The following is a 25,647-nucleotide window of genomic DNA, read 5'->3' on the forward strand; positions in this document are numbered from 1 at the left end:
TCGCAATTCTTGACAGAACTGTTCAATATTAATAAAAACAATTAGTTTGCCAAGTAACATTAAACTTATTTAAAAAAGGCCCAAGAACATGATGAGTTGGGAACCTGTGTATCTCGGTCCTTTTAGTCACTCATTCACCAAATTTACTGAAATGTCACAAAATCCTGAATGTTATAAAAGGAAGATATCTGTGTCTCCCAGTCCACCTTTTTTTAAAAAAACTGTTTTTTTTCCTTCAAAATGGTTGAGGCAGACATTTAAGTAGAACTCCTGACATTACATCATGCAGTTATGTTCTTGCGGCATTCCCCATTCATGCCACTGAGGTGTAACCTCATGATGTCACTGGAAAGGGGGGGTGGGGGGGGAAATATTTTCTTTTACACAAAATGGCTACTCTCAAGCCACTTCTGAAAAGCAGTTTACAAACCAAATAAGGGACGAGGCAACACTAAGGGGATAGTTTTGCAAGGTTGTACTCCCAGAATGGAGCCTCGCTAGCAGCAACTGTGGTAGCAGATGCAGGGGTACACCATTGGTTTTCTGACCCATGCTTGTCAGTTGTGAAGCTCTGCAACAGTTCATATTACAACATTAAGGAATTACGAGGGAATTGAGTTGAATGCACCTATTCTTTTCATTAGTATTTTAACAATTTTATTCTGGAAAAATGTCTTACAAGCAGTTACTGCATGATCAAGGAACAACTCACTGTATGCAGAACAGTGAAAACTGGGGAATATTTTACACTTGGACCAAGTTGGTACCAAGATGATCAGACACGGCTCAGAAACCCCTCCCTTGAACACAAAAAAGTTTGGTGAGCTGGAATTGTACACTTGCATAAGATATCCATTTATATTAAGTCTGCACAAAACAGCTGTACTTTTCAGCAATCTTTTAACCTTTACAAGAACACAAGAGCACAAGAAATAGGAGCATTAGTAGGCCATTTGACCCCTCGAGCCTGCTCCACCATTTAATAAGACCATGGCTGATCTGATCATGGACTCAGCTCCACTTCCCTGCCCGCTCCTCATAACCCTTTATTCCCTTATCGCTCAAAAGTCTGTCTATCTCCGCCTTAATCCTACCCTCCCTGATAAAGTGCAACATCCCCTCCGATACCTGGGAGTCCCTGGCCAAACACCGCCCTAAGTGGAGGAAGTGCATCCAGAAGGGCGCTGAGCACCTCGAGTCTCATCGCCGAGAGCGTGCAGAAATCAATCGCAGGCAGCAAAAAGAGCGTGCGGCAAACCAGTCCCACCCACCCTTTCCCATGACAACTATCTGTCCCACTTGTGACAGGGATTGTGGTTCTCGTATTGGACTGTTCAGCCACCTAAGGGCTCATTTTTAGAGTGGAAGCAAGTCTTCCTCGATTCCAAGGGACTGCCTATGATGATGATGATGAAATATATTCAATGACCCAGCATCCACAGCTCCCTGGGGCAGAGAATTCCATAGATTTACAACCCTCGAAGAAATTCCTCTTCATCTCAGTTTTAAATGGGCGGCCCCTTATTCTGAGACTATGCCCCCTAGTTTTAGTTTCCCCAATGAGTGGAAATATCTAATTTCTCCAGCCCTCACATTATCTTATATATTTCGATAAGATCACCTCTCATTCTACAGAATTCCAATAAGTAGTCCCAACCTACTCTATCTATCTTCATAAGTCAACCCCCTCATCTCCGGAATCAACCTAGTGAACCTTCTCTGAACAGCCTCCAATGCAAGTATATCCTTCCTAAATACGGAGACCAAAACTGTACGCAGTACTCCAGGTGTGGCCTCACCAATACCCTGTACCGTTGTAGTAGGACTTCTCTGCTTTTATACTCTATCCCTTGCAATAAAGGCCAACATTCCATTTGCCTTCCTGATTACTTGCTGTACCTGCATACTAACTTTGTGTGTTTCATGCACAAGGACCCCCAGGTCCCTCTGTACTGCACGTTGCAATTTTTCTTGATTTAAATTATAATTTGCTTTTCTATTTTTTCTGCCAAAGTGGATAACCTCACATTTTCCGACATTATACTCCATCTGCCAAATTTTTGCCCACTCACTTAGCCTGTCTATATCCCTTTGCAGATTTTCTGTGTCCTCCTCACAATTTGCTTTCCCACCCATCTATGTATCAGCAAACTTGGCTACATTACACTCAGCCATTTCAATCAAGTCATTAATATAAATTGTAAATAGTAGAGGCCCCAGCACCGATCCCTGCGGCACCCCACTAGTCAATGTTTGCCAACAGGAAAATGACCTGTTTATTCCGACTCTCTGTTTTCTGTCAGTTAGCCAATACTCAATCCATGCTAATATATTTACCTCAACCCCGTGAACTTTTATCTTGTGCAGTAACCTTTTATGGGGCACCTTATCGAATGCCTTCTGGAAATCCAAATACACCACATCCACTGGTTCCCCCTTATCCACCCTGCTCGTTACATCCTCAAAGAACTCCAGCAAATTTGTCAAACATGATTTCCCTTTCATAAAACCATGTTGGCTCTGCTTGACTGAATTATGCTTTTCCAAATGCCCTGCTACTGCTTCCTTAATAATGGACTCCAGCATTTTCCCAATGACAGATGTTAGGCTTTCTGTCTGCCTCCTTTTTTTAAATAGGGGCATTACATTTGCAGTTTTCCAATCTGCTGGGACCCCCCAGAATCCAGGGAATATTGGTAGATTACAACTAATGCATCCACTATCTCTGCAGCCACTTCTTTTAAGACCCTAGGTGCAATCCATCAGGTCCAGGGGACTTGTCCACCTTTGGTCCCATTATTTTACCAAGTACTACTTTTTTAGTGATAGTGATTGTATTAAGTTCCTCCCTCCCTATAGCCCCTTGATTATCCCCTATTAGAATGATTTTAGTGTCTTCTACCGTGAAGACCGATACAAAATATTTGTTCAAAGTCTCTGCCATTTCCCTGTTTTCCATTATTAATTCCCCAGTCTCATCCTCTAGGGGACCAACATTTACTTTAGCCACTCTTTTCCTTTTTATGTACCTGTAAAAACTCTTACTATCTGTTTTTATATTTTGTGCTAAGTTTTCTTTCATAATCTATCTTCCCTCTTTTTTTTAAGTCTTTCTTTGGCTGGCTTTTAAATGTTTCCCAATCCTCTGGCCCCTACTTGTCTTGGTCACATTGTCTGCCCTTGTTTTCAATATGATACCATCCCTTATTTCCTTAGTTAGCCACAGATGGTTATCCTTTCTCTTACAGTCTTTCCTTCTCATTGGGATATATTTTTGCTGAGAGTCTCATTGGGATATATTTTTGTTGAGATACATATATAGAAACTATGCAACTGAAAAATTATTTTTCAAAAAAACAATGCAAATTATGTCCATTAAAAGGTTTAATACTTTTTCTTTAAGTTATCTTCTCCCAACTGGTTACCCTCCAACAAGCACGCAGTGGAGAGAGACGTAATCGTTCAGCTCCCAGGTCTCTGCTAGTGCCCCTCTGAAATGAGTGAGTTCTAGGTATATGGGAGGGCCACTTTCTGTTCCATTCCCCAAATCAATTCACAAGGGCTCTGCTTAGTATTTTCCCTCAACAGCAGTGAAATCAGCAACTCAGCAATGTGTGCAAAAGATACATCACAAACACAACTCCACACATGTATTCATTTTCAGATTAATCCCAAGTAGTCCTTACCAATCCTAAAGCCCAAGTTCATCCAGTACTTAAATACTACCGTGTTGAAATTAAAACTCAATAAATTGTCTCCTAATCTAACTCATTCTTTCCAATGACCTCAACTGTGCAACCATTACCTCCCTCAATCTTCCCGCCCTCCTACAATCTCCAGGCTCATCATGTAGCACCTACTTTTCAATTTACTTAATCTCTCCTACTCTTTTCAAATTTGGAGGTATTCTACATGATCATCCTACACTGTGAATGTTGGCCCTTCACCTCGGTTTCTCAATGTTAAAAACTGCTACAGAAAGACTAAGACAAGAGCAATCAATACAGTTATAAACCCTTCTGCAATAATTGTCCTTTATTCAAATAAAGCCAAATCCAATTTACCAATTCATTTTTTTCATTGATAAAACTGGATAAGGAATCAAGGCCCACAATGCTGAAATGAGCAAGAGGGAAGAAGAGAAGAATCAGAAAACAATGATTGTATGATGAATTATAATAATTAGACAAAGGTAAAAAGCAGGTGATGCAACATCGTTGTAGCACTGCCTACGATGAATTCCTTTTACATGAAAAACTAAACAAATAGTAGATTCCGTACTTGGAGAGTGCTGCAAATTTGCACAAGTGTTAAACTGGAATAAATAAAATCTGTACTGCAACTCTGGAGTGGCAAGAGCTAAATTACACCAATTTAAACTGGTTAAAAATTGTGTCAACACATCAGTACAGCAGAATGGAGGGCACCTAATGAAAACATCCATATCCCTTCTCACAAATCATTCTGCTGTGCCAGTGCTGTCTAACCCAAATACTGACGCTATAATTCTTAAAGCCACATCTTTCCTCAAAGGCTTTAGGAATTAAGATGGCTGATCCACATCACCTGTTACTTTATCAGTCTCTTATGAAAACAGACATTGATTTTTTTTGTTCTGCTATTTCTCTTCTCCCACCATCATTTTTACTCCCCAAGTTACCTTAAAGTGCCCTCCTCCCCAACACAATTTAAATAACAGAACCAAGTTCAGAGGTACCTCTATAAACATGCAACTAGGTATGCTTCAGTACTGAAGGAAGAATCAACTCCCACAGATAGCTGTGGGAAAAAACTGTCACCACTTTGATTAGCATCTGCACCTTTGGGCTAGAGAGTGGAGAAAAAAAGTTCGCCAGGGTTCCCAATACTGTACAAAGCATTATCCCAGGGATTCCTCCTGGAAAGTATAGATATGCAGACATCAATGACCACATTGGGCTCCGATCAATAGCCTGCCAAAACTCACTCTCTAAACCTTGTAAGTGAACAATACCAGTTGTGCAACGTACTAAAGCACATTTAGATCCCGTGGAATCATACCCAGCAACAATTACTGCCTCAAGAAGAGGAGGGGCAAAACACTGAATGGGAAAAAGCTGCCATTTGAGACTATGATCTACTGCTAGATCATTTCATTAGCTACAAGAGGGAACCAGATAAGCAACACCACTAAATATGGTGCAATTGGCATGCAATCAATACACTTACATGCTGTATTTATGAAACTTACACTGCCTCCTCTGCCAGCCCTAGAATACAACAGGAACAACTTCCTTGTGTTTTAACCCTCACTTTCCACTATCCACCTAGAACTCAATCATTTTACAATGTTTATAACCAGGAGAAAAGCCGCATCTCTCCCAATGCCACTGGGCAGGCAATCTTAACTGTACACACCCCACCATCTTAACTGTACACACCTACACAAATCTATGGTGATTCCCTGTTCTCCATCACAATGAATTTAAAATTCTTGTCCTCAAGCTCCTCTACAGTCTCGCCCCACATCCACTCACCTTGCATCCCCTTTAGACCTCTGACTTTGATCTTTTATGCATCCCTTCTTCACTCTGCCCCAACACTACCGACACCTTGCCGTACTCTCCAGAGCGCCCCCTACATCTCTCCACTTATTTATCCTCTTTAAAAACCTTCTTCACCAAGCTTTCAGTCATCCCACTTGATCTCTTCTTCACCCTTCCCCAACAACTAGATATCCATTCCCTCACATAGTTTCCATTTGTGAAGAACTTTGTGACTTTACTTAAATCAAAAGGTGCTATAAAAATGCGACTTGTTGTTAATTCACCACGTGGAGGATCTCGGGTGTATTAATTATCAATCTCAGACGCTTCATACAGTGTGGGGCCAAGCAGAGTCCACGAATTTCCGCACGGTGCAGAAAACAAAATTGAAGTCAGACAGCTGTACTCATGACCATTTCTGCTCACCTCCTAACTGCTTGTGTGAGCAGCGTTGATAAACGACCCAGGAGCCAGCATGGTAAAAAGACATAAGTTTGAGGGAGACTGTCATTTCTCCAACACAACTTGGCTTTGAATTGAGCTCAGACTAACGGAAAGAAAACTCTCTCTCAGCTATAAAGACTGTAAACGATGATCTAGTAAAGGATCCTCTAGGAATGACTGACCATAATATGGCTGAATTTCAAATTCAGTTGGAGGGTGAGAAAGTTGGATCTCAAACCAGTGTCCTAAGCATAAATAAAGGAGACTACAAAGGTATGAAGGCAGAGTTGGCTAAAGTGGACAAGGAAAATAGATTTAAGTATGGGACAGTTGATGAGCAGTGGCAGGCATTTAAGGAGATATGTCATAACTCGCAACAAAAATATATCCTAATGAGGAGGAAAGACTGCAAGAGAAGGGATAACCATCCATAGCTACCTAATGAAATAAATTGAAAACAAGGGCATACAATGTGGCCAAGACTAGTGGGAGGCCAGAGGATTGGGAAACTTTTAAAAGCCAGCAAAGAACGACTAAAAAAAATAATAAAAAGAGGGAAGATAGATTATGAAAGTTAACTAGCACAAAATATAAAAACAGATAGTAAGAGTTTCTACAGGTACATAAAAAGGAAAAGAGTGGCTAAAGTAAATGTTGGTCCCCTAGACAATGAGACTGGGGAATTAATCATGGGGAACAGGGAAATGGCAGAGACGTTGAACAGATATTGTGTTTCGGTCTTCATGGTACAAGACGCAAAAACATCCCAATAGTAATCAAGGGACTATAGGGATGGAGGAAATTAATACAATCACTATCACTAAAGAAGTAGTACTCAGTAAAATAATGGGACTAAAGGCGGACAAGTCCCCTGGACTAGATGGCCTGCATCCTAGGGTCTTAAAGGAAGTGGCTGCAGAGATAGTGGCTGCATTGGTTGTAATCTACCAATATTCCCTGGATTCTAGGAAAGTCCCAGTGGATTGGAAAACCACAAATGTAATGCTCCTATTTAAAAAAGGAGGCAGACAGAAAGCAGGGAACTATAGACTGGTTAGCCTAACATCAGTTGTTGGGGAAATGCTGGAGTCCATTATTAAGGAAGCAGTAGCAGGAGATTTGGTAAAAGCATAATTCAATCAAGCAGAGCCAACATGGTTTTATGAAAGGGAAATCATGTTTGACAAATTTGCTGGAGTTCTTTGAGGATGTAACGAGCAGGATGGATAAGGGGGAACGAGTGGATGTGGTGTATTTGGATTTCCAGAAGACATTCGATAAGGTGCCACATAAAAGGTTAGTGCACAAGATAACAGTTCACGGGGTTGGGGGTAACATATTAGCATGGATTGAGGATTGGCTAACTGACAGAAAATAGAGAGTCAGGATAAATAGGTCATTTTCCGGTTGGCAAACAGTAACTAGTGGGCTGCCACAGGGCCTCAACTATTTACAATCTATATTAATGACTTGGATGAAGGGACCGAGTTTAATGCAGCCAAGTTTGCTGATGATACAAAAATGGATGGGAAAGCAAATTTTGAGGAGGACACAAAAAATCTGCAAAGGGATATAGACAGGCTCGGTGAGTGGGCAAAAATTTGGCAGATGGAGTATAATGTAGGAAAATGTGATGTTATCTACTTTGGCAGAAAAAAATAGAAAAGCAAATTATAATTTAAATGGAGAAAAATTGCAAAGTGCTGCAGTACAGATCTAGGGGTCCTTGTGCATGAAACACAAAAAGTTAGTATGCAGATACAGCAAGTAATCAGGAAGGTAAATGGAATGTTGGCCTTTATTGCAAGGGGGATAGAGTATAAAAACAGAGAAGTCCTGCTACAACTGCACAGGGTATTGGTGAGACCACACCTGGAGTACTGCGTACAGTTTTGATCTCCACAGTTAAGGAAGAATATACTTGCATTGGAGGCTGTTCAGAGAAGGTTCAGGAAATGAGGGGATTGACTTATGAAGATAGGTTGAGTAGTTTGGGTCTGTACTCATTGGAGTTCAGAAGAATGAGAGGTGATCTTATCGAAACATAAGATGAGGGGGCTTGACAAGGTGGATGCAGAGAGGATATTTCCACTCATCGGGGAAACTAAAACTTAGGGATTTAGGGTTCAAATTTGCCCCACTCCTTTTTTCGGTACACTCACCAGAGATGCGCCGACTTTGTGGGCTGGAAACGTGCCTAAAAAATCTCCCCCGATTCTGGCCGCTGTGTTGCCTCTCCCAGGGCTTGGCGCGGCATGGCCAGTCAATTAGGGGGCGGAATTAGGGCCCTGCACCAGAAACAGTGCCAGCAGCTCTGCACGTGCGCATTGGAGTGTGCGCGCATGTGCAGTAGCTCTTGCCCCCAGTCTCTGTGTGCGTGCTGCAGCGTGGGACCAGATGCGACCCGCCCCAATCCCAGGCCGAGTGGCCTGCCGCACAGGCCGGCCCGCTGCCTTCCCGGGCTAGAAGGCCACAACAAACAGGTTGGTGCAGGGAGAGTTTTGATCCGGGGGTGGTGGATGGGTTTGATCCCCGGCCGGGGGGGGGGGGGGGGGAGGAGAATGGGCTTACTCAAGACTTTCCTGTTGATGAAAATACTTTTCTGCAGAAGAACATAAGAATTACGAGCAGGAAGTACTTCTATTTATTATTTGGATATTTTGAAAAAATTATGTAAATATGTTTTGTCTCTTTACTTTTTATTTTTGTAGTTTAAGCTTCCATGAATGCTTCTGTTGTATAGTAAATTAACTTTGCGAAATTTGTCATATGATGTCCTGTATAGCTGTTTGATCCTATTCACATTCTTTAGTCAAGTATTAAGTTCTGCTGTCCTCCGATGTACCTACCTGCGTTGATTTCTTAACTCTCTGCAAGGGTTTTCTGTGCGGCCACATACGCTGGCCTAAGTTAGTTTGGAGTAACTATTAGCTGTCCAAAGTGGCCTAAATGGCCAAAACGGGCATAGGTAGCTGGTAACGCTTTTGAAAAAAATACTAAACTAAAAAAATCCTAACTAACTCACTTACACTGGCGCAAATTGAATGTGCAAAATGGGGATTTTTAAGATACTCCAGAAAAATCAAGTTGCTTCAAAAAAAACGGAGCAACTCCTGGCCAATTTTGAGCCCATAGTCTCAGAATAAGGGGCCGCCCATTTAAAACTGAGATGAGGAGGAATTTCTTCTCTGAGGGTTGTAAATTTGTGGAATTCACTGCCTCAGAGAGCTGTGGAGGCTGGGTCTTTGAATATATTTTAAGGCGGAGATGCACAGATTTTTGTGCGATAAGTAAATAAAGGGCTATGGGGAGCTGTCCATGCTTGTGAAAGTGGAGCTGTGTCCATGATCAGATCAGCCATGATCTTATAAAATGGCGGTGCAGGCTCGAGGAGCCAAATGGCCTGCTCCATGTTCTCATGTTCATGAATTTGGAGAATCGCAAGCCAATTGATAGTTGGTGCAGACTGATAGTCAAAGATTGCCATGAACGTTGTAATAAACTGATAATATGATTCAGTAATGACAAAGATAGTTGGCAATGGAAATATAAAAAATGACACCATTGCAGAAAAGGAAAATTTTCTGATATTGAAGTTAAAATATGTTGGGCACCAAGGAGTTACCTCATCAGGTATAGCTTAGTTAAATTTGAAGCTCCCTTTATAGAATACTCCTCTTAATTCAAAGTTACCTGACAATTGACATTTTTTTGGCACAAAAAAAAGACAAAATTATCGAGACTGGACTCTATACTTGACTCAAACAGTCTGCTGCACATCCAACCTCGAAAGCAATGTCTACTACACCATTTTTTTATGTCCCATACTGGGTATCTTGTTCCCTCTCAAGAGTGAGATTGGCCAATTAGTCCAAATTAGAGCCAGTTCATCCCACTAAGGGCTTGATTGACACCACCTAAACCGATTTCATTTAGAACCCTCACAAACAGTTAAATGACATTAATCCCATCATAGTCTGGGCTGGTTTTGAACATTCACAGGGGCTTGGCTTTGCTTCCATCCAGTGCTACACCTAAACTGATCTGGAAATGCTTGAAGAGGTAGTGTAAAGGGCAATTTACTCTGCATGCAACATGTGCTATGCCTGACCCGAGGGTGCTCATGGGACAACATAGAGTAATTTTTACTCTGTACCTAGCTTGAGAGCACTTAACCGAGACACTTGTTCCCCAATTGTGTTCCATTCCCTCGCACTGATATCTCTCACCACGATCGTCAGATCACAGGGCGTATTCAATTCACTACAGGAAAGAGTAAATCATCACTCTGAAAACACTATGCTTTAAAGTTGGGTCATCCACTTCTTGTGCAATACTACTAATTCAATATCTCTAATCGCTCCAAATAGCATTTTATCCTCTGGCAGCATTACTAACCTTCTGCCATCACCCACAATCCCATTCAGTCTCTTATTGGAGGGGCAATCGCAAATATTGTAACATGCCACACTGTGGAGTGATAGGACACAGGTTTGCACCTGTGATTCCCACAGTGAGTTCCTTCAATTATACCACCATGCAAGTGTAGGCCAGGTACTTTCACACAAGAAGGAAAAAATATCTATAGGACTAATTGTTGTATTGTGTACAGAACTCACTACCACGAAGAGTAGTTGAGGCACATAGCATAGATGCATTTAAGGGGAAGCTAGATAAGCACAAGGGAGAAAAAACTAAAAAAGAGTTGCATTTTTATCTTGCCCCTTTCGGGACCTCAGGATGTCCCAAAGCGCTTTTTAACAGCCAATTAAGTACTGTTGAAGTGCAGTTACTGTTGTAATGAAGGAAATGCAGCAGAGAATTTGCACTGTGATAATGACCAGATAATCTGTTTTAATTATGTTGATTCAGGGATAAGTATTGGCCAGGACATTGGAGAGAACTTTCCTGCTCTTCTTCAAAAATAGTGCCATGAAATCTTTTATGAGCACCTGAGCGGGCAGATTATGTGCAATGAAAACGGCAGCTCTCCCCCAGTACTGCACTGGGAGTGTCCAGATTATGCGTTAAGTCCCTGCAATGGGACTTGAACCCACAATCTTCTGACTCGGAGGTGAGAGTGCTACCCACTGAACCATAGCCGATACTTAAAAAGAATAGGATATGCTGATAGGGTTAGATGAAGAGGGCTGGGAGGAGGCTTGTGTGGAGCATAAACACCGGCACAGACCAGTTGGGCCGAATGGCTTGTTTCTGTTCTGTAAATTCGAAGTCATGCTATGTGATTTTAATTAAGCCCTTTTATTTGCAATATGGAAAGTAGGATAACTCTCCCTCAGAATACAATTCTCTTGCCTCCTTTTACTTGAGAGCAAGAAAAGCAGAGGAAACAGCAATGAATCCCAGCTCCTTCAACTTGGAAGCCCAGAGGCACCGTGGAGCAGCAAGTCTCTGACCAGCCACAAGGTAAAGGCGAGATGGGCTGCACTGCAAGTACCACTGTGCAACATGCTCTCTCGACAACCCAAGTTTAGATGGTCAAAATTATGTACTTGTATTGCAGAGTGTTTCTGTACAGTTCAAATACGAGATTTCATTATTATGTTTTACTGGAATCATAGTGACAACACTGTCACATTCCCAACCTGATAAACAATCTGAGAATTCCTTGGGGACAAAACAAGGACCTCAGGATTTGAATTAGACCATCTCACAGTCAGTTTTAAACATGCATCGAATGGTAGGTAAATGTCTTATCATTTACAAATAATTTTACCCCGATTCTGCTGTAAACAAAAATTGATATCACTAGATGCAGCTCTGCTTTCAGAATGGTGGCTGTTAATGAGAATCCTAATCATCAGCTTGCCCACCTTGCCCAGCATATACATTTTTTAATATCTGCCTCAGACAGCTGTGTTCTCCGTGTTTGAAGTGAAATGTCAGCCCTTGCTAATATGACACTGCTTACATCATTAGTGATTTCTGAGTGCTTTGAAGTCGCAGTTCAAAGCCTGATTAAAAATTCTGATTTATTCTCTCAAGCTCCAGGATTCAAACCACCGTTCCTTCAGGACTTGCTGAACGCATTTTGTTTTATACATTTCACGGAACAATGTCACGGTGAAATAAGATAAAAAAACTGCAGTCTTTGTCAACGGTGACATTCTTCAAAATAACCTCTTGGAATGATATTATGGTTGGAAACCAACCAACAGGCAATCATGTAGAGCAGAAAAGATTTCCTTCTGCTACCTCCCACACATCACTCACTGAAGTGTGCACTATTTCAAAAGGTAGCACATCCTTCATTTTCCTCATTAAAATTCTAATTTTAAAAACCAACAATGGATAGGATAATACCAAAAAAAAACAATAACTTTGTCTGTTAAATTGATATTTTCTATCTGACAAGCATCATTAATGTATTTCCCCAATCTACCCCCTCCTCTTCTGAAGGAGCTTCCTCATCCTGGGATGGTGTCCACAAGTGCCAGCCACTCTGTAGTATCTCACACAAGTGATTACTTTTCATGTACAAATCTAGATGATGATTGTTAGCAGGCTATCCATCCATAGGAACATCATGGCTGAACCAGATCCTTTGCACACCAGACACTCACGTGCATTATGACACACATGCACATTTTCCATTAGGAGTCACTGTACAGTGGTTATCATGATCAGGAGTAAAATTCTGACCCATTTTCCATTATCTTGCCCTGGGTGCCAAAGATAATTGTTGCTCCCCTTCTGTTGCCCAAGCTGAGATTAGCTAACTCAACACAGATCAGGAATTGAAACTGGGATGTTCTTGTTCCATTTGGCATAGTACCACACTACCAAATGAGCCATTTGGGTAACCTGGGGACCAGAGGCACTTACTCTTCAATGAATGACTTGGAGACCTGAATTTCTCACCCCCACTTTGTTCTGTCTCCTTCGGGTAACGTGTCCTTAGGAGCAAAAAACAGATAATCTGCTGCCGGACCAACAGCTACCATCACTTAGCCACTAAGAAGCACAAGAGAGTGGCCAAATGAAACAAAAAAGAAAATAAAGACTTGAATTTATATAGCACTTTTCATGACCACTAGACATCCCAAAGCGCTTTACAGCCAATGAAGTACTTTTAGAGTGTTGTAATGTAGGAAATGCAGCAGCCAATTTGCGCTCAGCAAACTCCCACAAACAACAATGTGATAATGACCAGATGAATCGGTTTTTGTTATGTCGATTGAGGGATAAATATTGGCCAGGACACCGGGGATAACTCTCCTGCTCTTCTTCGAAATAACACCATGGGATCATTTACATCCACTTGAGAGCAGACAGGGCCTCGGTTTAACATCTCATCGGAAAGACTGCACCTCCGACAATGCAGCGCTCCTTCAGCACTGCACTGGACTGGAGTAGCAGCCTGGATTTTTTGTGCTAAGTCCCTGGAGTGAGACTTGAACCCACAACCTTCTGACTCAGAGGCGAGTGTGCTACCCACTGAGCCACAGCCAAGATCACAAGTTGATCTATGCCCACTGCTTCCTGCATTGTATGGCTCAGAGTAGAAAATTAAACTGTCGCTTTTCCACTCCAACGATCAGCTCAAATCATAACAGTCACAAAATCTCATTCATTCTGGATGAGGGAGTTCCTCCAATGTTTACTGATCCTCTCCCGAAGGCACTGACTCATACTGGTGGACGTTTTCACAGCAGTCGAAAACACTTGAAAGTATTTGCAACAACATTTTATCATTTTACAATCTTCATGCATGAATCTAAATTTATTTTGTCAAGCTATTTGACTGTGGAACACAACTCAGCTAACCCTGATCCTCACCCAGGGCCCTCACTTCACAGCAGGGGTTACTGGATATTGATCGAGAGTTGGAACACGGACTGATTATTCCCTCCCTAGTTCAGACACACTGATGCTAGTTTTTCACCCCAACTACTGCACCAGCTGAGATCAGCTAACTCAGCACAGAGTGAGACTGAAAGTGAACCCCGGGGTTTTGCAGTCTACATGCTTAGTTACGTTAGCTTTACCAACTGAGCTAGTGGGGAAGCATTAATTTGAACTGGTGTACCATTGTGCCACCAATTGCAAAGAAACTGCTGGTTATTTTGCTGTGCATTGCAGGTCAATAGCATACCCTGTGAAACAACTAAGCAATTGGGGCAGCTGCTTTCTTCAAACTTTGATGCAACCACACAAACTGACCAAATGCAAGTCTATTACTGAGCAGTTTTGCAAAAATTAAAACAAAATGAATGTATAGATATTTAATGTCAAATTACGTGTGTAGAAAAAGCTGAAGATGTATGCCCTGTCAAAAAAATTGGGGAAAGCTTTTAACTTTTTTATAAATAGAATTATGTGGCCATATTGTTCAGTAAATGTCATAAATTTGACACAATGTTTTAAACTAAATATGCCATTAAACATAATGTCCTTTTCTGCTTTGAGCTATTTGATGAGGAACACAACAATGGACTGTATCTACATAGAGAATTGCTGCCCCACTGGCTTTTGTGAATAAATGTACCATCTGGTGTGATGCTGAGCCATACAGAGCAAAAAGGTCCCAGTTTCAATTCTTGGTTTGTGCTGATTTAGCTGATCACAGCCAGGGCAACAGTAGGCCCTCAGCAACCCCAAGACTACGGAGTAGGAAACTCACCCCCGATTCCTGCTGCTGATTGCTATCCACATAGCTCTGCTGCCAAGTGCATATCAGGTGAAGACTGCATCAAGACCTGGCTGTGATGCCCTACCACAGTCAAATAGCTTGGCACCACTCACTTTCAAGGCTCGCATATGAAAATTGCTACTTGGGCAAGGTACCAGATAATTCCCAGTAATTGTGAAACCGAACCGCAGCAGAAATCAGCACCTTCAGGAGAACGGTAGAAAAAAAATTTAAAGAGTAGTTACAGAAGCTTTCAAATCCTCATAGGTTCTTTTCAATCTTGTGCTGACTCACACAACCCATTATTTATATAATTAACAACAGTAGTCTGTATAAATAAATAGTTATATTTTGTAACTTCCATAAACATCTGAAGGAACCAATATGGTTTTAGGTCCTGTATTATTAAAAATTACTAAAAGGCAAATACTATCCTTAAATAGTGGGTTAAATAAGTGTGTAAGGAACTGTATTTGTATCCTCTTGCATTAGGCAATTTATAAATTAAAGCTTACAGGAAATCGCACAATAGGAAGGCGAGATACAGTGTGGATCACTTAAGTCAGAAATACTGGTCCTGAGCTATAAGCTTCCCTCAGTGCCTGCCCCATTCCACACAGGTGGGAATGAAGAGAGACTGAGAAATATATACACCTCACTTAAAGGTGCTTATCCTTGTTGTGATATCGTTCTACTGTGCAAGCTAGTCAAAAGGCTATTAGCGCACACACAGACTTTCCAGCAGTGGTCACTGGATATCAGTCAGAAGCTAGAACCCAGCTGATTTTCCCCTCCCTAGCTGGGGAGCACGGAGTACAATGTAGCAACCCCAACGCCCTCCTTCTCCCACCCCCGTTCCCCCTTCCCCTCCCCCCTCAGTTGCTGCCCTGGCTGTGATCAGCCAGCTGCATACAGACCAGGGATCAAATCTGGGATTTCCTGGTCTCTGTTTAATACCACATCACACTACCATGACTGCCTAAATCACTGGGTAGCTCAAGCTCATCTTTCTTATTATACGAATAATAAAAAGCCAATCAACATTTACTGGAGCTTAACTCATAAACAACAAAGAGAAGGACTGTCGGGGTCATTAAGACCCCCACCCATCCAGGCAAAACCTTCCCACATCTTAAAGTGATGCATAGTCCTTACATATTTAACACCTCCTTGACTGCCAGGCCCATTTGCTTTCACCTTTTGTCAGCCCCACACAGACTCAAGATGCCATCCATCCTCATGTTTGTCACTGATGTCTGTGGGCAGGGAACAGAAGCAAAAACGATAGATTTTAAACTTCCTTGAGATTCTCTCTTGCATTGCACATGAAAGAGTGGTGAAGCATATTTTTTTAAAATAAGGTTATAATTCAACACACATTTAGTAGGTAGTAACGCAAAAATATCAAGGCATTTTTATTGAGATTACAATAACGCTATGGTGACATTTTAATATCTGGAGGTGTGAGCTGAAGAAATGTCAAAAGAATGAGAATTGAACTACTGAAACATTCTGAACACATCTGAATACAAACACCACTTCAATCGCATCACTGATGTGAAGCCTGTACTGCTTGGGAGAATGGAATCGAGAGGTCAGAGGCAACCATGGATCACCAATGATCCCCAAATCCTTTAATCCTCAATGTAGGAGCACCATGCAAGCCAAACACGAGGCTAAAAAAATTTAAGTGTAAAGACTATTTTAGCGCAGGTTATGGTTCATAAGGAAAACTTAATGAAGACTGAATATTTTGATACCCAGACTGAATACAAGGTTTCAAGCAAATATCCAATAAAACAGATAACCATTAGTGAGGGAATTCCATAAATAAATAAAGAGGAAGAGAACAATGGCTGGAAATGGGATAGCGCATTGGGAACAAAACCAATAGTACAGCTAGCATAGAACGGGGAAAGAAGCAGAATGTGTCTGATATTGGGAAGGGGAATGAACATGTCTGGGAATGGTGAATGAGAATTGGGATCAGAAGGTCTTTCAGAGAGGAAATACGATGGTCAATGATGGATAGTAAATAGAATAGACAATGTTTGGAATAGGTGCAGACTTATCCAGATTAATTTTATAAATCAGTATGACAGCAGGCGCCACTATCCAGCCCTCCCAAACAAATTACTAACAGTACATCAGCCCACATACATTAACTAAACGGGGCAAACACATTCTCACTCGGAGTCTTCATCCACAAGAATGGACACATTTTCTCACAAACTTGTCGAGGAAACAGTGAACTGGAACGTTTCAGGAGCAGCTTCCCCCTCGGTGGGAGGTTGGGCACCAGGATGCGGCGGCCGGGAGTGGGGACCATCCGCCGGAGCACGGTCCATGTCCTTACCTGCATGTTGAAGACGCCAAGCTCGCTGGTGGCCAGGACTTGCATCTGATTCGCGAGAACTTGTGCCTCGTCCAGGATGGCGAAGTCTCCGGAGCGGGGCGGAGCGGCGGCTGCCGGCGGCAGAAGCAGGAGGGCGGCGAGGAGAGCGCTGAGCGGGCAGGGGCAGGAGCGGGTGCGGGGCCGCTGAGCCGCTGCCATGGCCGGGACCCACGCCGAATGCCCAGCTCCCACTTCAACACATCCGCGGCTCCCCCTCGCCATGAAGATGATGAATGGTGATGGAGGGAGGAGGGGGGGGGGGGGGGTGAACTGTATAATGCAAAATAAAAACTTTTCTCAAACTCTGTCGCAAACTTTGCCCCCCTCAAAAAAAAAACTGCTGCCTGCACCCCCCCTCCCCCTCCAAACTAAACAATGCACCAATCTTTCCAAATGCAAGTCTTCCTTTTTTTTAATCCTCCAAATATAAACAAAATTCTCCCCCCCCCCCCGCAAAAAAAAGTTTATTCCACTGAGATTCCCTAACCCAGCTCCCTCTCCAAATGCGAATCCCGGGACTCGCTGCGAACTCTATGGGAAAAACGCTTGGATTCCAGCTACCAAGGATCGCTGCAAACCCCGGCCTGGATCACCTGCTACAATGCAAGCAATATAACCATGGCAACCTCACCTACGAAATGCAATCATCCACGCAAAACATACTTTCAAAGAAGATGCAAAACGCAGATTTTTACTTCCATTTTATTTTTTTGGTCTATTTAATACTCATCTCTCTCTCCCCCGCCCCCTCCCCCAACTGCTAACTGTATAAAAAAACCAAATCGTGAATACTGCTCCCACTTATGGGGAGGATTTCCTGCCACCTCTTCGACACAGGATGCAGGAATAATAGGTGCTGATCTGAGATGGTTCTCACTTCTAAACTCTCTGTATACAACACAACCTACCTTATCTTTTTTATTTTATCAGTGTTTAGTGGTTCTCTGAACATTCCTCTTTTATTTTTCCTAAGGTTGATTCTCTCTGTATTCTCTGCATTGAAATCGAAACTGGTCTCATTGTCACTCAGTCTAATTAATTCTTTCCCAGCACCTAAAGATTGTGCAACTGTACCTCCTTGAGCCTTCTTTTCTTTCTGAAATCAACAGGCTTTTAACCCCAAGCTTGACATCACCTAGCCTCTATTTAATTTATTTTGCCCTCTCTATTACTCTTCCTATCCTTGATGATGTCTTCCTGCACGTAAGTTTCTCAGTAATAAAAACATTTGCAAATCCAAGTCCACTCAAAAACTAAAATCCACTCCGCTTCTTTCAGGAACGTTTTATTTGCAAATCAGAGAAGGGAAACATCGTTTGGCAATTCAAATCTTTTGGGAGATTTAGAAATTGCTAAAAGATTTAACAAAATACTAAAGAGAATGAATAAACGAATAGACCTTTTTTTTTATTGTGAAATACAAATTTGAGTGCAGTCTTTAAATTGTTTAGCTTGTTTGTTTGGAAGTATAACCCTGATACTCCCCTCTTTTCCCATGGAGTTTACCTGTCTTGGCAGACTTGGAAACCTGCTGGTTTGCCTTTCTCTTCTAGTGTGTGGTTTCAATTTACAATGGAGTGTTTCTTTTATCAAGCTTTTCCTGCTCACAACATCTTGTGGCAGTCTTAAGATGTTGCTCGAAAGAATTAGATTTCTATTCCAGAAAAATCCTTACATCTTTTTTTCCCAATGAAAACCTACATTTTACATCATTAAAGGACTTTAAAAAAAGTAATTATGAATATAAAGTACTTATATTTTTAATTGTGTCTGTCAATGTTCATCAATTTTTTAATGTTTTGTTTGGATGTTGGGCACCACATAACCCCTAAATTGAGCTCTAATTGTTTGCTATGAACCATGTGCTTCATACGGATCAATTAGATTCAAGATTCAATATGTAAGTTACTATCTTAAATGTTCAGGCCGTGGCCTCCCCACCTTCCAGCTTCAAGTCAGGCCCAGCCTCTCACTTTTGAGTGCAGCTTCCCTTCACTGAAGGTCCTCACCTCCTACTTGTTTCTGAGCATTGCATCTTTCCACTGCTTGCTCCCAGGTCATGGTCTCCTACTCAATCCTGGGTCTTGCTGTGAGTCTTAATGTGGAGCCTGGACCATGGCCAGGAATTATCAGGTGGCCAGGGCCTGAAGTTAGGGCTAGGAGACAGGGAAATGGGGCAACAACCCAAGAGTAAGCAAAATGTTGAGCTAAGGTCCAGTGAAAGGCAGAGACAGAATTGTCTATCCCTTAACACATCATTACAATTTCTAATTCAGCAGAATCTGTTTTCCTAGAAAAAAAGAAGCACTTGCATTTATATAGCACCTTTCACGACCACCAGACGTTCCAAAGCGCTTTACTGCCAATTAAGTATTTTTTGAAGTGTAGTCACTGTTGTAATGTAGGAAACGCGACAGCCAAATTGTGCACAGCAAGTTCCCACAAACAGCAATGTGATAATGACCTGATAATCTGCTTTTATTATGTTGATTGAGGGATAAATATTGGGCAGGATACTGGGGATAACTCCCCTGCTCTTCTTTGAAATAGTGCCATAGGATCTTTTATGTCCACCTGAGAAAGCAGACAGAACCTTGGTTTAACGTTTCATCCGAAAGACAGCACCTCCGACACTGCAGCACTCCCTCAGTACTGCACTGGAGTGTCAGCCTAGAGTTATGTGCTCAAGTCCCTGGAGTGGGACTTGAACCCACAACCTTCTGACTCAGACGCGAGAGTGCTAACAACTGAGCCACAATTGACACCATAGCATAATAAGGTTGACTGTGATCTTAGCAGGAACCTTGAAAATCCTGGCACACTTGGTATGTTGCTACAGTTCAAAAATTATCTGCTGGAGCTTTAAAACTCTTTAAATCAATAGCAACTGGAACATGGATCAGAAATGACTGGAGCCAGGGGACAGATTCAACAACTTAATCCAGTTCTCAAGACATCTCAAGAAGGCAAGGAACCCGTCAGCTGGGTGTTTGATTACAGCCAGGATCCGTAGTGGTGGACGCTGCCACACGGACCACATTAAATGATTTCTGCATCTGCATGTAGGACATCCGCTGGTTGTATAAAAACTGCAAGGAGTTGATCCTTTTTCTTGCCTCTGAGGGTAACCTTCGAAGTTAACTTAGAATTATGTTTTAAAGAGAGACAGTGTCTTTCAATGGTTGTACGGTTTCTCATGAGTTGATCTGATCCCTCACAAGTAGGAAATGGGTCTCTAATGAGCTCTCCCTCACAGAGGCTAATGCATCCCGGACCCAACTGAGATGGGTTCCCATTCCATCTTCAATCCTTTTAGTGAGCAGAAATACTGAACCCAGGATCAGACTGATACCATCTAAATTTACTAGAATATTTATTGACAAGTTAAACAATAATGAAGCATACAAAGAAGACAATAACTACAGATACCTAGAAATATATATAAATTACAACAGAGATAGAGGCCAACCAGTGCATGTTAATACAGGCTACGCTTATTGTTATGTATGCAACCCGAGGTAAATTGTATCATTACCACCACCAGAGGGCATACCTGTTGGAGTTCCAAGGGATCCGAGCATCCCTTGGGAGCACTGTATATAAGCAGGTCTCCCATGCTGTACCAACACTCTGGAGTTTGAATAAAGGAGCTAAGGTCACATTTACTCATGTATATAGTACTCAGTTACATTACTTTATTATGAACATAACAACTGGCGACGAGATAACGAACCATCATGTAAAAATGCACAGAACTGTTGGTATCCTGGAGAAATTCTCAGAAGGGGACGATTGGGAGGCCTTCATGGAGCGACTCGACCAATACTTCGTGGCCAACGAGTTGGAAGGGGATGAGAACGCGATCCTCTTCATCGTCTGTGGGGCGACAACCTATGGCCTCATGAAGAATCTTCTAACTCCGGTGAAACCAACAACCAAATCATATGAAGAACGTGTACGCTGGTCCGGGAGCACCTAAATCCGAAGGAAAGCGTTCTGATAGCAAGGTATCGATTTTACACATGTCAACGGTCTGAAGGCCAGGAAGTGGCGAGCTACATCGTCAAACTAAGGCGCCTTGAACATTGCGAATTTGATGGATTCCTTGAGCAAATGCTAAGAGACTTCTTTGTGCTTGGCATTGGCCATGAGGTTATCCTTCACAAACTATTGACTGTTGAAACACCGAACCTGAGCAAAGCCATAACGATAGCCCAGGCATTTATGTCCACCAGCGATAACACCAAACAAATTTTGCAGCATAAAGAGGTTTCGGCAAGTACTGTACACAAAGTAACATCGTTTTCAGGCAGGAATGCATATGGCAGAACGTACACGCCTGCAACTGCACAACCTCAGATGACCCAGACTCTGCCATCAAACGTTAATGCGAGGCGGTTAACACCTTGTTGGCGCTGCGGAGGTGATCATCGAGCTCATCAATGCCGCTTCAAACACTCTGTGTGCAAAGGCTGTGGAACAATGGGATACCTCCAGCGAATGTGCAGACAAGCGGGAAAACCTGCAAACCACCACGTTGCAGAGGAGGATCAATCCATGGCGGATTAGGCTGAACTAGAGACTCGAACTGAGGAGGCAGAAGTGTATGGGGTGCACACCTTCATCACGAAATGTCCACCGATCATGCTAAAAGTCGAACTGGACGGAATTCCACTATCCATGGAACTGGACACGGGTGCGAGTCAGTCTATCATGTGCAAAAAGACCTTCAACAGGCTGTGGTGCAACAAGGCACACAGGCCCAAGCTTAGCCCCATTCATACCAAGCTAAGAACTTACACTAAAGAGCTGATCCCTGTAATTGGCAGCCCAGCAGTAAAAGTCTCCTATGATGGAGCAGTGCATGAACTCCCGCTATGGATTGTACCAGGAGTTGGCCCCACACTGTTCGGCAGAAGCTGGCAGGGAAAAATCCGCTGGAACTGGAACGACATCCGAGCACTCTCGTCCGTCGACGACGCCTCATGTGCCCAGGTTCTGAGCAAGTTCCCGTAGTTGTTTGAGCCAGGCATTGGAAGTTTCTCGGGGGCAAAGGTGCAGATCCACCTGGTTCCCGGTACACGCCCATCCACCACAAGGCACATGTGGTGCCATATATGATGCGAGAGAAAGTGGAAATTGAGCTGGACAGGCTGCAGCGAGAAGGCAGCATCGCACCGGTGGAGTTCAACGAGTGGGCCAGTCCAATTATTCCATTTCTCAAAGGCGATGGCACGGTCAGAATTTGTGGGGACTATAAAGTAACGATTAACAGTTTTTCGCTACAGGACCAGTACCCGCTACCCAAGGCAGACGACCTATTTGCGATCCTGGCGGAAGGAAAGACGTTCACCAAGTTGGACCTGACCTCAGCCTACATGGCGCAGGAGCTGGCGGAATCTTCGAAAGGCCTCACCTGCATCAACACACACAAAGGTCTGTTCATCTACAATAGATGCCCGTTTAGGATTCGATCAGCCGCGGCAATTTTTCAAAGGAACACGGAGATCCTGCTAAAGTCTGTTCCACGCACGGTGGTTTTCCAGGACGACATACTGGTCACAGGTCGGGACACCATCGAACACTTGAAGAACGTGGAAGAGGTTCTAAGTCGGCTAGATCGCGTGAGACTCAGGTTGAAACGCTCGAAGTGTGTTTTCCTGGCGCCAGAGGTCGAGTTCTTAGGGAGAAGAATTGCGGCAGATGATATCAGACCCACCGACGCCAAGAAGGAGGCCATCAAGAACGGGCCGAGACCACAGAACATGACGGAGCTGTGGTCGCTCCTGGGACTCCTCAACAATTTTGGTAATTTCCTACCCAGATTAAGCACCTTGCTAGAACCCCTACATGTGCTGCTACGCAAGGGAGATGACTGGGTATGGGGGAAATCACAAGAGGATGCTTTTGAGAAAGCCAGAAATCTGTTATGTTCCAACAAACTGCTTGTTCTGTATGACCCATATAAATGTTTAGTGCTAGCTTGCGATGTGCAGGGTCTTCTAACGGGGTCGGGTGTGTGTTACAACAAGCTAATGAATCGGGAACATTGCAACCGGTCGCTTATGTGTCCAGGAGTTTGTCCAAAGCCGAAAAGGCTTACAGCATGATTGAAAAAGAAGCTCTAGCATGCGTTTACAGGGTGAAAAAAATGCACCAGTATCTGTTTGGTCTCAAGTTTGAGTTAGAAACTGATCATAAGCCGCTTATATTGCTATTCTCAGAGAGCAAAGGGATTAATACCAATACCTCTGCCCGCATCCAAAGATGGATGCTTATGCTGTCTGCGTATAACTATGTAATCCGCCACAGACCAGGCACAGAGAACTGCGCTGATGCTCTCAGTCGGCTCTCATTGCCCACCACCAGGCTGGAAATGGCACAGCCTGCAGACTTGCTCTTGGTGATGGATGCATTTGAAAATGAAAAGACACCCATTACGGCCCGCCAGATCAGGACCTGACCAGCCAGGATCCTTTACCGTCCCTTGTAAAAAACTGTGTCCTCCGTGGGAGCTGATCCAGCGTCCCCGCGGAGAAGCATGAAGAGATCAAGCCGTTCCAGCGGCGCAAAGATGTAATGTCCATACAGGCTGACTGTTTTTTGTGGGGCAATCACGTGGTTTTGCCTAAGAAAGGCAGGGAAATGTTCATACGCGACCTACACAGTACCCACCCAGGCATAGTAATGATGAAAGCTATAGCCAGATCCCATGTGTGGTGGCCCGGCATCGACTCAGATTTGGAGTCACGTGTGCGTCAATGCAACACTTGCTCTCAACTGCGCAATGCACCCAGGGAGGCACCGCTATGTTTGTGGTTATGGCCCTCCAAACTGTGGTCTAGGATCCACGTTGACTTTGCGGGCCCGTTTCTAGGCAAAATGTTTTTGGTTGTTGTGGATGCTTATTCAAAATGGATTGAGTGTGTAATAATGTCTGTAAGCACGTCTACTGCCACCATCGAAAGCCTACGAGCCATGTTCGCCACGCACGGCCTGCCTGATGTCCTTGTCAGAGACAGTGGGCCGTGCTTCACCAGTGCTGAATTCAAGGAATTCATGACCCGCAATGGGATCAAGCACGTCACATCTGCCCTGTTCAAGCCCGCATCCAACGGCCAGGCAGAACGGGCAGTCCAAACCATCAAGCAAAGCTTGAAACGTGTCGGAAAGCTTCTTGCAGACCCACCTGTCACGAGTCCTGCTCAGCTACCGTACCAGACCCCACTCTCTCACCGGGGGTCCCCAGCCAAGCTGCTCATGAAAAGGGCACTCAAAACAAGGCTCTCTCTTTTCCACCCTGATCTCCATGATCATGTCAAGGGCAGGCAGCATCAACAAAGCATGTACCATGATCGCGCAAACTTGTCACGCAATATTGAAGTCAATGACCCTGTATTTGTACTCAACTATGGACGTGGTCCCAAATGGCTTGCTGGCACTGTCATAGCCAAAGAAGGGAGTAGGGTGTTTCAGGTCAAACTTGCTAATGGACTAACTTGCAGAAAGCATTTGGACCAAACCAAACTACGATTCACAGACTCGAGCAACCCGAAGAGGACACCACCAACTTCGACCCTCCAACACACACACAAGTGGCAACCGACATCACAGTGGACCATGAAGCTGAACTCACCATCCCCAGCAGCCCGGCAAGGCCGGCTGCCCAGCAGCCCAGCGAAGAACCAACCAACTCACCCACACCTGCATTTGTACCGAGACGATCGACAAGGGAACGAAAAGTCCCAGATCGTCTCACCTTGTAAATAAGTGTTCTATTGACTTAGGGAGGGAGTGATGTTATGTATGCAACCCTAGGTAACCTGTATCATATCACCACCAGAGGGCATACCTGTTGGAGTCCCAATGGATCCCAGCATCCCATGGGAGCACTGTATATAAGCAGGTCTCCCATGCTGTACCAGCACTCTGGAGTTTGAATAAGGAACTAAGGTCACACTTACTCCTGTCTACAGTACTCAGTTACATTACTTTATTATGAATATAACACCTGTTTCTTACACAAACACAAGATGGATACAGATGAGAAAGGCTATTTGCTGCATCTTAGCTTATCCATCCAAAAAGACCCGACAGTTCCCGATTTATGATAGCTGTTTCTTAAATGATCCCAAGGTTGTTGCTTTCATTATCCAACTTGAAAATCTATGTTGATCACTCTTTGTGTGAAGAAGTTCCTGACATCAGTCCTAACTTAGTCTTTTTATCAGATTGAACCCATGTCCTCTTATCCTAGTGTCATGGTTTAGTTTGCAGTATTCTAGACCTACCTTTTCTATACCACATACATATATCTATAAGATCACTTTTCAGCAGCTTTCAAGCTGAAAACCTCACGTTTCTCCAGTCTTTTCTCATATCTCAGTTATCTGATTGTAGGATCAGTCTCGTGGCTCATCTTTTTCTCGGCCTTAATGTCTCCCCTATGTCTCGGTGACCAGAACTGTACTCAGTACTCAAGGTATGATCTGACTAGAGCACTATACAGTTTGAGCAGGATTTCCTTTGACTTTAATGTTTTAGCTGCAGATCAGCATTCTATTTGATTTATTGATTGCTGCTTTGCAATAATTGGACATTTTGAGTGTTGTATCCTCTGAAATCCCTAC

General features: G+C 43.2%; 1 protein-coding gene across 2 annotated transcripts in view; it reads right to left on the minus strand.

The window, feature by feature from the left end:
• cachd1 (cache domain containing 1) overlaps positions 1 to 25,647 on the minus strand; it is a 250,857-nt gene that overhangs the window by 208,266 nt on the left and 16,944 nt on the right. The window contains exon 1 of one of the 2 annotated variants that reach the window (XM_070887041.1): positions 16,979 to 17,424. The exons of the other annotated variant lie outside the window; for it this stretch is intronic. Within the exon in view, the coding sequence (XP_070743142.1) occupies positions 16,979 to 17,239 (261 nt within the window). The 5' untranslated portion in view covers positions 17,240 to 17,424. Of the gene's footprint in view, positions 1 to 16,978; positions 17,425 to 25,647 lie in introns of those variants that run through there. 2 annotated transcript variants of the gene reach the window in all.

The sequence above is a fragment of the Pristiophorus japonicus genome, chromosome 8 (genome assembly GCF_044704955.1).
Source record: "Pristiophorus japonicus isolate sPriJap1 chromosome 8, sPriJap1.hap1, whole genome shotgun sequence".
Lineage (NCBI taxonomy): Eukaryota > Metazoa > Chordata > Chondrichthyes > Pristiophoridae > Pristiophorus > Pristiophorus japonicus.